This window comes from Corythoichthys intestinalis, chromosome 2 (assembly GCF_030265065.1).
Source record: "Corythoichthys intestinalis isolate RoL2023-P3 chromosome 2, ASM3026506v1, whole genome shotgun sequence".
NCBI classification, from domain to species: Eukaryota; Metazoa; Chordata; class Actinopteri; order Syngnathiformes; family Syngnathidae; genus Corythoichthys; species Corythoichthys intestinalis.
In genome coordinates, this window is record NC_080396.1 from 39605238 (window position 1) to 39618942 (window position 13705).

The following is a 13705-nucleotide window of genomic DNA, read 5'->3' on the forward strand; positions in this document are numbered from 1 at the left end:
TTTCGTCTCTCAAACATTTTCCCACACACATTATTGTTTTTTTGTTGTTGTTTTGTAGGTTGTTGTACAATATATAAATGCTGAGCTGTTATTTAACATTTTTATCTGGATTTGCCCTATACTTTAACATCATTTGTCCTTCTTGGCCACATGTGTCACACATTCCAGTTCACCGGAAATGTGTGAGGGAATAATTCTTCCCAAATTTAAGTGCAAGCAAGTGTTGTTTAGTGGATGTGATTAAAAGATAAAAATAACTTTAAGGGTGAGAATATATTCTACAGTCTCTAAATGAAAAAAAAAAATACAACTTTGTCTTAACCTTTGTTGTCAGTCTGCAGGTCATCCAGGTAGAAATCATTCTGCCGGTTGCCCAGGACGAAGGCCATTAAAGACAGGACCAGGGCATTAAGGATGCCCATGATGGCCAACATGTAGGCCCAGCGTACAGAGCAGTCGCCCAGGGAGTACTTTCCTGTATGTTCCCCGCACATGTCCCGGATGACCTCAGCATCCCATCCATCGGGGAAGATCATGCAGCCCAGCACCAAGCAAACTCCTGTATGAGACGAGTAAGAAGATAGTGAAATACACGCAAAAAAAATAAATAAAATAAAATATATATACACAGTTGTTATTGACCCCCAAAAATTGGGAACTTTTTAGCACCCCAATAAAAATACAAAAATGATGGACGAAAAATATTTATTTACAGTAATTGAAACGCATGCATTTTTTAAATTTGCAATGGACCACTGTTAAATAAACTGAAATTTTTTAATGTGGAGACATGAGCAAGTGGCAGCACTGCAAGATGGTGATGTTGAGCAAGTAAATACTACGCAATTTTAGTAACCATAGTGAATTCACAGTATCCCAGCTGAGATGTTGCAGCGGTCAATGAGGAATCTCAACAGCAGATTTCAAGAGTGCATTTGTTCAGGAGGATGTAATTAAAAAAAAAAAAAAAAATGAAGTATGAATATATGTTTATATATATATGTGGCGGAAAACACTCAGGTGACTTGAAGTTTCCTTCTGAGACCTCCAATTTGGCCAAATTTCAAAATTGTCCTATATGCATATGTATACATCATTGGAAAGTTCACATAAAATCTCAATTTTCTGGGGGAAGAAAAATTTTGAACAGGAGGGCATTTGAAAAAAAAAAAAAAAAAAAAAAAAATTAAACAGCAAAACCCTAAGAGGGGGTGAGAGCACGCAAGAGCATAATTAAAGACGCCATTATTTTAATGAGATATTACCGCATACTTACCAATTTTCGATCCAAAAACTCTATTAAGAATGTATCACCAAGTGTCAAGACACAGCTGGATTTTTGGGGGGATTTTATGGGTGAAACATGGTAATATAACAAGGGTTGCGATGCAATAATCTCAGACATCAAGGAGTGGTCAAGATTTTCATTTCCATATATTTACCCTTTTAAATGTTTTTTATTTTTATTTTTTTACATTTGTTTGGATCGATTATCATTTAAAATATTGGGGAAAATGCGACAGTAACGAAAAAAAATACAATTAAGCGATAGTTATGAGGTAGATATTCGTGACTTATTTACAGACACTAATTTTTTCATTGTGACGTAATTTGTATAAAAGTTTAAAATATGCAAGTGAATAATTTTTTTAAGTTGTTGTTTTTTTGTTTTTAAACTAATTATTAGTCACCAATTAATGATTCTAAGCTAAAAATGACAGACATTTCAAATAATAAATATGATTACTGTACTTACCTACTTTTTATGGCTAGGTTGAAACAAAAGCGGTTGTGTGATGTGTGTAAACAGGGGTTTCCAGGGTAAAACGGACAAATTAAAAATAGTTCGGGGGCTAAATGCACCATGAATCTGCTATGGCACCATATAGACATATTGTTCTATCAAACACAACAGTTCTTTTGGCTTAAAATACAGCAGTTTATTTTAAAGAGGGGTACAAGAGCAGAAACTGCTTCTTCAGCCTTGTCTGTGTTTTTTTCGCGATATAGTATATGTGGTGTGTTTGGTTGCGTGGGTGTGCGTGTGTGTGTTAGTGTATAGTGTCAATAATGAATGAGTGAATGAGTGTAATTGAGTCCACCCTAACTGATATCAGAAAAGCTTTGTTTTCCTTTCAGAGACATTTTGAACAGAAAACTGCACTGCAGAAAATGCCTGCAAAGATGTCCCATTGATTTACAGCAAGATTTGTTATTTCATACAAGAAATTGATTTAAAAGAAATTGATTTTAAAAATCTGTGAAAAATCATGGGGCAGAAATGACTCTACCCCATGAAAGCATATGGGCAAAAGCAGACAAAATTCTACCTATCAATATTTCAACCACAAATGATTCTAATTACTCATTAAAAAGTTGACTGACAGACATGGTCACTATAAAAGTGGTAATGACTAATGACGAAACCACTTAACATTTCGCACTGTGAGCAATGGCACCACATGGTCGATAAATGTCTGAAGATCTCAGGAAGAAAACAATTTCTTTACACTGAAAGGGCAAGGGCTCTAAGAAGATCAGTAAAGTTTTTATTGTTAGTCAAAACACTGGAGCAAAAGTCATTTCTGTTGGCCTTCCACGGAAGTTTACACCTTGACAGGAGTGTCACCTGATTCTAAAGGTAGAAAAAGGTCGCTATGCAAGTTCTTTGCAGTTGGCTCAAGAATTTAGTAGCCAAAGTGATTTCCCAACACACAATATGCCACACATCGCAGTTAAGTGGTATGCATGGGTGTCATCCATGTAGGGAGGCCAAGATCAATCATTTTGGAGCCGACTGTCTGGTGCCACATAGGTGAGGAGTACACAGAAAAGCGGGTTGGGCCTATAGTAAAACATGTTTGTGGCATTGTCTTTACATGAGTACTGATGATGTTGTTGGTGAGCTTCACTTAATCGATGGAATCATGAATACTGAGATGTATTGTTGTATTTTAAAAGAGCAGATGCTACCATCACTCTTTGGTCCAACATGACAATGACCCCAAGCACACAGCCAAGGCCACGGTAGCACTTCATAAGAAGAGCAGGGTCAGAGTGATTCAGTGGCCAAGTATGTCTCCTGATCTGAACCCGATTTAGCACCTGTGGGGAATTCTGAAGAGACAAGTGGAGCGTTACTCACCATCCAACATCAAGACTCTAAAAGAGGTCATTCTTGAAGAATAGAAAAATAATAGAGGTTGTAGTCTGCCTGAAACCTGCTAATTCAATGCCTCCAAGACTTGCTGTTCTTTCTTTCTTTTTCCCCTCTTTAAGTCAGCCTCTCAGTTTTGCTACTGAAGTACAGCGTGTGAGTACTTGAACCATGTAATGGCACACATAATATATCACAGTCATTTTGGTGTTAGCTTTATTTTTCAAAAAGGAAATGTAACTTGACAATACACCCTTTTTGTAATATTCACAAGAGATTTCACTTTGTGATTTTATGTTACGACCTCGTATGCGTGAGGGTTAGTTGGCATTTTAAGATTTACCAATGTCTGAGGGCAACATTAATGTAAATGCAAAGACATTACAGCATGTTGATGACTGCTCAAAAATTGGTACTGCCAGAAAAGGGTCATTGGCAGTGAACTGGTTACTGTCTCTGATCTTTGTTCAGCCAGCGTGATTCTGAGCAGGATAAATGGTATAGAATATGGATGAGTGGATGTACTCAGAGGCAAAAACAGGAAAACACATCTGACTTATTCAGGTTAACTTGGCCTTGATACCCTTCTACGTCTTAGCCGCAGTGCTTCAGAGTGATACCTCACTCACTACTGCTCAGTGTGTGGCTAGAACACTTTGCCTCTAACGTTCACAACATTTCTGTGTTAGTGAGCTTAAATGCTGCTGAGGTGCAATATTCATGCATTAGAATGTGAATATGGAGGACAGACAAATACAACAATAGCCCTGTCAACTATCTTTTGCTGTCCCTGTGTTTGCTGTGGCTATGGACCACAGCAGTCCACAGCCCTTAATCCATTACTTGATTAATCAGAGGTTAAAAATGAACATTCAGTTCCACTGAACCTAGTTTCCTAATTTCAGGAAGATATGTTCAGGATGAGTGGACAACGTGCAAATTTGCACACAAAATGAAACGTGAAAGATGTTCTTTCTTTTACTGATGAATGAATCAATTGCACAGAACCTTGTGATACAGTTTGTGCAATATGTTGCCAACAATCACAATCTCTAGGCAGAGTGGTCTTTATTAAACAACTCTATAAGGAAGGAAAACCTTCTTTTGATATAATGAGTGGCTCTAAACAAGGTAACCAGCATGTTTTCTATGGCTTATCTTCATCAGGGTCATTGGAGTTAATCCCAGGTGACTTTGGGTTAGAGTCGAGGCACACTATCGAATGGTCGCCATTGACACATAGTCTATAAATGACCATTTGCGCTCATATTCGGTAACACTTTACAATAAAGGTCCCTTAACTAACATTAGTTAATGCATTTTTAATGCAAACTCATGTTTAAGTAACATGACAATAATTCATTTAATCCCTTATCCAACATTTATTAATATATTAATTAACATGATTTAATGCATTAGCTAATGCATTTTCAGACAATAACTAATGTTTAAGCAACATTACAATAATTAATATAATTGCTTATCTAACATTTATTAATATATTAACATGAGTTAATGCATTAGTTAATGCATAACCAGACAGTAACTAATAGCTAGGTAAAATTAAAAAAAAATATAGGCCTATATAGGGTTAGAGTTAGGGTTTAGGGTTACAGTTTGTTAACTTAAGTATTTATAATTTCTTAATTAAGGGAAACATGTGCTACACTTTACCATAAGGGTCCAAAAAGCATTCAGTAATGGTTAATAAAGGTTAAGGGGGTAACTCATAAGTATTACTTAATCTTAATTAACCATTACTGAATGTTTTTGGACCCTTATGGTAAAGTGTAGCACAGGGGTCTCCAAACCGTTCCTCGAGGGCCGCTGTGGGTCCTGGTTTTTGTTCATACCGATCAAACACAGACCTTTTAACCAATGTGGTTTCTACTAGCACATGTGTCCCTTAACTGAAGGTTAAGGGGTTACCTCATAAGTATTACTTAACCTTAATTAACCATTACTGAATGCTTTTTGGACCCTTATTGTAAAGTGTAGCACATGTGTCCCAAATGTGAAGTAAGGTTGGCCAACCATGTTTTTGAATAATATCAATGGCTTAGCAATTATAAGCATATTTTCGTTATTTTTTTTAACGCAACCTTTCCAGATTCTTTGTTTAACCATTGACAACGAAAATGCTTTTCTTCGACAATCTTCGGAAATCTTCGGAAATTACGTCACACCGAGAACTGCGAGGGAAGTCCGCCATACACACAGTATTGTTGCATTGCTTCTCGGTAAGATGCCACGGCGGTGTGTGGCGATGTATTGTTCTCAATCTAAAGAAAAGTTGTATGAGTGGCTGAAGGATAGCAGGGCACGTAAATGGACATCTTTTGTTCGCACTAAGCGAATGAATTTCACGCCATCATCGAGTCGTGTTCTCTGCTACAAAGACTTCCAAGATGCCTGCTTCCTCAACCGGTCTGCTTATGATCAAGGATTTGCAAAAAAGTAAGTGTGATTTTTGGATAGATGACTGATGACTTGGTCAAAGCAGAGCTGCCAACTGTTGTGGAACAATGCTTAATTTGTAAATCATAAGGTGCCGGAACGCAAAGTACATATGACAGCGCAGGGATGACAGCACGTGGACAGGTCCCGGAACATATTGTAATAGCCGGAATAGGGAAATAGAAAGGAGAGGAGTGAATGATGGCTTCCTTCACTTTATTGTGGCAACAGTTAAATAACAAATAGAGAGCCCTAAGCTGTGTTCGTACTGTTAGCTCCATGTGTTAATAAAGAAACAAAGTTGTCAGCACGTCGTGTGTTCGATACCTTTGTCAACAAAAAGCTCATAAAAAGACACTATGCACGATCTGTTTAAGAGACGCTGGGACTGGAGAGCTGTGAGTAGTTGGGGCGAGGAGGAGATGAGCGAGAAGCAAAACTTTGCGGTCGAATGTGGCGGCAGTCCGCAATTATTTTGTTTTCTTATAGTTGCCACAATAAAGTGGAGAAAGCCATCAACGACTCATCTTCTTTCCCCCCAACATTTTTATATTATTATTTTATATGCACGAGAGCTGCCGGATCTGCCAAAATGAACATGAAGTCTGATAATTTTTTTTTTAAACAATGTCATCAGATAGACAAAAACATAAAATTATGTGCAAATCCCTGCATCTTCAAATCATGAAAATAATAACAGCCTATATCTTACCAATCTTGTAATCTCGATGGGTATTGTCTCCATTCCATGTCAGGTAGTCTAGGCACATTGTTTGCATCCTGATTAGCGTCTGGCTAATAAATGTTAGGTCCAACATAAAATTCCAACCTCCTCTTCTTCCTCCAACTCTTCAAAAACTTGGATCTCCACCCTTGCGCTCGATCTATCGCTTATATCGCTGTTTGAATCATTGTTTGAAGGGCTTTGTATGGTGGCCGTATGGAGTGCTGCCATCGCTGTTCTCGGTGTGACGTATCACTTCCGGGTTCGTCCCCTTTCTGGCTCGAACTTCGGAAACGCGATTATTTTGTCAAATATACAACATGTAAATTATTTTTTCATGCTTTATTTGTTGGCCAATGTTTAATTACTTTAATTGTGACCCTATTTGGTAGAGGCGTGCAAAATTTACGATTCTTAGATTATTCGCTATTCAGCCGTGGAAGATTCGAGAACGATTCATAAACATCCAAATCCCGATTATTGAATTATACCAGGTAAAGCGGAAGTAAAACACTGTAGGCGCGGTCTTTGGGACGCAATGAGGAACGGACCAAGAATAAATATCATGTTCAACTCATGCTGCTAGATAAAAAAAAAACAATCATACCTGAATGCGGCCGACAGCCGCTACAAACAACACCCAGTTGCTAGTTGCTACAAACATACGGCTACAGTAGATATCATATATATGTAAAACTAGATGCAAAATGACAGACGACGGCGGTGTTAGAACATGTATTATTGAACAGAGATGCGAAATAACAGACTTGCCGGCGTTAGTAAACAGCCGCCATCTTAAAGCAGTAGACTTCTCTAGAAGGCTCTTTTGTAGCGAACCTAATTAACTTCGTCTTGACTTGGGATCGTCTTGACTGGCTGGTGACGTCACATCCGGTGAGTTTATCGTTTGTTTGTTAGCGCTGCTACTAGTCGCTAATCTCCTAGTGCTCCTCAATTTGTTTTATCCCACGGACACATCGGAGAATCGATCCTAGGCTGGTTCGGCTCTCCTAGTGCTCCTTAATTTGTTTTATCCCACGATTTAACAGGTCGTGGGTTAAAACTACTCTACTCTCCTCTTTTGCTCTATCTTGCTAGCCTAGCTTATCCGAGCTATGGCTAGCCCTCTGCCTTCTTTTTCTGCTCAGTGTGCTGTATGTATAGCGAGCACCCTGGCTCCTTCGTCGAGGACAGTAGTAGCTGTAGGAAGTGTAGCTTAGTTTAAGGGTTGGAGACCAGGGTTTCTGAGCTAGAAGCACGGCTCTGAACTCTAGAGACGAAAGCTAGTCCTAGCTATAGCCAGGTAGTGGCAGGGCCCGCAGGTCGTGCTTGCAGTAGTAGGATTGCTAGCGCAGTTAGCCCCCCAGCGAGCCCCGTGCAGCCGGGGGAAATTAAGGACGGATTTGTGACTGTACAGGGGAAGCGCAGTGGTAAACGCACAACCTTAGTGCACCAGCAGCTTCACGTCAGCAATAGGTTTGCCCCCCTCAGCGACACACCGGCTGAACCAGACACTCTCGTAATTGGAAGCTCCATAGTTAGAGACGTGAAGCACTCGGCAGTGTCTGTCAGGTGTTACCCAGGGGCCAGAGTCGGTGACATCGAAGGAAACCTCAGGCTCTTAAAGCAGAGTAGGAAGAGGTTCCGCCGTATCGTGATTCACGCAGGCGGTAACGACGCCCGGCGGAGACAGTCTGAGGTGCTTAAATTAAACGTAGCCTCGGTGTGTAAACTTGCTAAGTCGATGGCGGACACCGTAGTTTTCTCTGGTCCTCTGCCTAATTTGGTCAATGATGAGATGTACTCTAGATTCTCATCATTTAACCGCTGGTTGTCTAGATGGTGCCCAGAAAACGATATAGTCTTTGTTGATAACTGGCACGCGTTTTGGGGCAAGTCCGGGCTCATGCGCCGAGACGGCATTCATCCGACTTGGGACGGTGCTGCTCTCTTAACTCGAAATTTGGCCGCCAAACTAAGTCTCCCAAAGTGACACTTCAGAGTGGGGGCCCGGGCGCAGTGTTGTAGTGTAAAACACAACTCTGTTAGTAGTGACCACTCGCCTCTTTCCGAGCTGTCACAAATCCAAAATTCAGGACAGAAGATACTGTGTCCGTGCCTCGTATAGTGAACAGGGGAAAACAGAGTACTATAGGAACGAGACCAAAGAATTTAATACATATAGCCCCTGATAGCAGTGAAAATAAAATAGCTCTTAATAAATATATAAAATGCGGATTATTAAACATCAGGTCAATCTCGCCCAAATCTCTGTTAGTTAATGACTTAATTGGGGATTATAATATTCATATTTTGGCCCTGACTGAAACTTGGCTTCAGCAGGATGACTTTGTTAGACTTAATGAATCCACACCCCCAAGTCACGTGAATTTTCACACAGCTAGAAGCACGGGCCGTGGAGGGGGGGTGGCAGTAATATCACACTCTTGTTCAGGTATGAGCCCAAAAAGTAAAGCTAATTACATTTATAACTCCTTTGAAAGTCTAGCACTATCAATTATAGACGCTAACTGGAAGAACCAAAAACCAGTTCTTTTCATAGTGGTTTACCGTCCCCCTGGTCCCTACTCACAGTTTTTGTTAGATTTCTCTGACTTTTTATCTAGTATTTTGCTAAGCTGGGATAGAATTATAATTGTAGGGGATTTTAATATACATGTTGACGATGAAGGTGACTCCCTTGGTAAGGCCTTTAATGACCTACTAGATGGGACTGGCTTCATTCAAAATGTAAATAAACCAACTCATAGTCACAAGCACACCCTGGACTTGATTTTAACCTACGGTACGGAGATTAGTGATCTTAGTGTCCATCCCCACAACCCCGTACTGTCTGATCATTTTCTAATTACCTTTCAGTTTGTGCTTCAAGATAATCCGCCACTAGTGACTAGAACTCAGATGAAAAGGACATTAGGTGATCGCTCTGTTTCAGAGTATAAACAGATAATTCAGCCTATATTTGCCTCCATGTCATCTAATTAAAGGAATAATGTCCGGCCTTGCTGTTAATGACGAGTTTGTTGATCGTGTTATGTTTACGCTTCGTACTACCCTCGATGTCATCGCTCCCTCCAAATTAAAGTTTGTCAAGCCGAGACGAGCCTCTCCCTGGTATAATGCTGAAACACGCTCTCTTAAACAATCGACACGTAAATTAGAAAGACTTTGGCGCCGTTCCAACACAGAGCACACCCTCTCTGCCTGGAAACCCAGCTTAGTGACATATAACCAGGCCTTGCGTACGGCTAAAACCAGATATTACTCATCCTTAATAGAGGAAAACAAAAATAATCCTAGGTTTCTGTTCAGCACTGTAGCAAGGCTGACAAACAGTCACAGCTCAATAGAACCTTATATCCCAACCACCCTTAGCTGTGATGACTTCCTAAAATTTTTTAACAACAAAATCGCAACTATTAGAAATAAAATAAATGAATCACTTCCTGTTATTAGGTCTGATAAAGTGCAGACAAAGAATTCGGAATCTCCTATAAACCCCTCTAAAATATTAAATAACTTTACCACTGTAGACCAAATTGATGTAATTTCAATTATAATGTCCTCCAAACCATCAACGTGCCTCCTCGACCCAATCCCAACCAAACTTTTTAAAGAGACCCTGCCTCTAACTATTGACACTATCTTAAATATAATAAATACCTCATTAGTTACTGGCTACGTGCCGCAGTCCTTTAAATATGCAGTTAAACCTGTAGAACGGCTTTCTTTCACCTGCGCAACATCGCCAAAATTAGAAATATTTTATCTAAAAGCGATGCAGAAAAATTATAGAAGAGAGCACTTCACCCCTGTGCTCCAGGCACTTCACTGGCTTCCAGTCGAGTTTAGAATCAAATTTAAAATACTCCTTCTTACATTTAAGACCATTAATGGGTTGGGGCCACCTTATCTCACCGATGCTCTGGTTCCATACCGCCCCAACAGAACACTCCGATCTCAGAATGCAGGTCTACTGGGAGTTCCCAGGGTTTATAAAAGTACTGTCGGAGCTAGAGCCTTTAGCCACCAAGCCCCTGTTTTATGGAATCAGCTTCCAGCTAGTATTAAAGAAGCCGAGACAGTCTGCACATTTAAGATTAGATTAAAAACGTTCCTATTCGACAAAGCTTATGGTTAGGCTAGTTGAAGTCGGAGTAGACTCACAGTTTAGTCTAAGCTGCACTAGAAGCTATAATGCTGGGGGCAGTACAGCCGCTGAGTTCTATCTCCTTTTCTTACTCTACCTACCACTTGTCTTACTTTTTTTCTATTTTCCAATGTTAATATCTAGTTGTCTAGTCTCTTCATCACTAGTCACCCGGTGCCCCCTTTCCCCCCTTCCCTCTGGGGAGGGGCTATTTTTCAGCTGCAGCCTCCTGACTGTCCGGACCCCTGGCTGGATAGACGTCCTCGCTGCTACCCCCGTCTCATCTGACTAGAGGGACTTCTTCTTGCTCCTTTACTCCACTGTATTTTTACGGCCTATAATTTCGCTTGCTAATTCCCATTAGCCGTTCTGGGGTTCCTGTCTATCCGTCCTGGGAGTGGATCTCTCCTGACTGTGGTACTCCCCAAGGTTTCTCATTTTTCTCCCAATTGACTCTGGAGTTTTTGGAGTTTTTCCTTGCCGGCATGGAGGGTCTTAAGGATAGGGGATACCCAGGACTTGAACTGCATCTATTCATCTTTGTTGCTTCATTTCTAATTGTGTATCATATTGCCTCTGTAAAGCCCTTTGAGACTTCTGTTGTGATTGAGGGCTATACAAATAAAATTGAATTGAATTGAATTGAACTTTTTATCTATAATACTCCTAAATCGGCGAAATCTTGTCTTGAATCTATCTTTAAATGATAAAACAATTTTAAAACTGTGACATGTCAAAAGTAGACAGAAGGGAAATTATGGAATAGCGGGAGCAATTTTAACACCTGTAACGGTTGATTCACAACATTAAATTAATTGAATGTAGTTTAAAGCTGCTGATACAGAATGGGGACTGGAGTATTTTATTTACTGTTATTTTTGTATATCTGTTTACTGTTATATGTTAACTTGATACTGAAATAGTAGTTTGGTTTCGCCTGAGAGGATTTTTGAACAATTTTGGAACTAATGTACAAAACATTAAAAAAAAAAAAAAAATTTTTTAAAGAAGGGGGGTGTATCAATAATCGTTTTATAATAGAATCGGAGCCTCTGAATCGTAATCGTAATCGAATCGTTAGGTGCCCAAAGATTCCCAGCTCTACTATTTGGCATGTTATGAAATTACTTCACATTTGGTCTTTAACCCTTTAAGGTCTGGGCCTATTTTGTCTGATTTTGCATGCCTTTGAAGTTGCCTTTATATTTCAAAGACAGAATTGTTTACGATGGCCTGGTTTGGTCCCTTTTTTTGTGACACCTTGAACTTCATGTCCAAACTGTTGTTTCCTTCACTGACCAATTATAAATCATAATTTTGGGCCCAAAAAGACCAAAAATTCCAAAATCGTTTTGTCAAAATTTTTAATATTGATGTCCAATTGACAACCAAACATGCGTAACGAACCGTTTTGAAACTTTGTAATATTTATTCAACATGTTAGGATGAACATTCAACCAAAAAAAATTAGAATAAATAGTCTTTTATTTGACAATTCAACATAAACAACAGGTATAGCCATAGGCGTTTTTTGCATTTATACATGCTCTAGTCAAAACAGGTTATATACAGCAGACCAAACAGTGAAGAACAGTGAAAAAATATACCATCTAACACAAAAAGTGTTTAGAGGCCATCTCTTTATGAGTTTAGGTATTGCGGCCCATCACCTGATGAAAACTATGTACACACAATCAAGCTTCTTGAACACACATTTATATACACAAATTGAGAAGACTGATTGTGGGGAAAAAAATATATATATAACATTGGGGAAAATAGTATTTTCAAAAATATTTACAATAAACAAGTTAAATTTTTTTCAGGCATGCCACTCCGAAAAGCAGTTTCGTCCTGGAATTAGACACAGGGCTACATCACAGCCCACACTTCCATGGGGTGTCGGTCCTCTTTCCACCCTTCCATTTTCATTTCACTTTACTTTCATTGTCACTATAAATGTACATGAAACAAAAGTCAGTATTTATGAAAATAATAAAGTATAAAATAAAAATATATACAGCAATAAATAATAATGGAAATCTATATGTATGACAATAGAAAGAATACCGTAGCTGAATATGTGCTACATCCCTAATCTTCATATAGAAAGAAGACCACAAATTATACTTTGATCTGATATGCACATTTTATTATTACATACACAAACACGCACTTATATTGCATCAAAATTAACTTTGTCTTGCAATATCAAAAGAAACTTTTACAGCATTAAAAAAAAAAAAAAAAAAAAAAAAAAGTGAGTTGGCTTACCTCTGCTCGTCGATGGCGTCACCCACGTGTTCAAATCCGTCACTATCTTCACTCGAGGACTCTTCCGAAGAAGACGATGATGACGAATTTGGACCACCCTCTTCCTCAAGTTGATCAAAAAGCACAATTGCTTGCGCTAAATTTAGTTTTCCGTTCATCCTCAAAGTCACACAAAGTCGCTCGCCCCCTCGCTGCTTCAGAACACTCCTGCCTCTCGTTCGGTGGAACCTCGCACGGCAGTTATATTTATAAAAAAAAAAAAACGCATTTTGTGCTTCCACTGTGACTCGAAAGGGTTCGTTTGATTTGTGTTTTTTTCATGGAGCTTCCGTTTTGAAAAAGGACAAGAAATGATGGAAATATAGACATAAACAAATGATCCATGCAGCGTTTTAATGTTTTTTTGAGAGGACAATAAAACTATAAAACTTAAATGACAATATCTCACGTTTTAGTTGGTCGATTGACTTCAAATAACAACGAGAGTAAACCGCAACTTCCGCACTTTAAAACGAGACCAACCAACGGCATGTGGGTGACGTAATTAAAACGCGAGGGTGCTTCAAAGACGACGTGCGCTGAGGACACGCCGGCGCGTCCTTCGACTCTCAAGGGTTAACTAAGAAATTATAAATGCTAAGTTAACAAACCCTAACCCTATATAGGCCTAGCGGTGGGAATCTTTAGGCACCTAACGATTCGATTACGATTCAGAGGCTACGATTCGATTATAAATCGATTATTGATGACCCCCCCCCCCCCGCGCTATTAGCTGCTAATGTTTTGTACATTAGTTACAAAAACTGTAAAAAAAAAAAAAAAAAAAAAAAAACAGTTAAAAACAATAAATAATATACTCAAATCCCCATTCTGTATCAGCAGCTTTAAACTACATTCAATTAATTTAATGTTGTCAATCAAC

General features: G+C 39.1%; 1 protein-coding gene across 1 annotated transcript in view; it reads right to left on the reverse strand.

The window, feature by feature from the left end:
• Nucleotides 1-13705, reverse strand: part of LOC130907853 (LHFPL tetraspan subfamily member 4 protein-like) — a 68266-nt gene that overhangs the window by 6607 nt on the left and 47954 nt on the right. The window contains exon 2 of the mRNA XM_057823343.1: nt 323-559. Coding sequence (XP_057679326.1) covers nt 323-559 — 237 coding nt within the window. The remainder of the gene's footprint in view (nt 1-322; nt 560-13705) is intronic.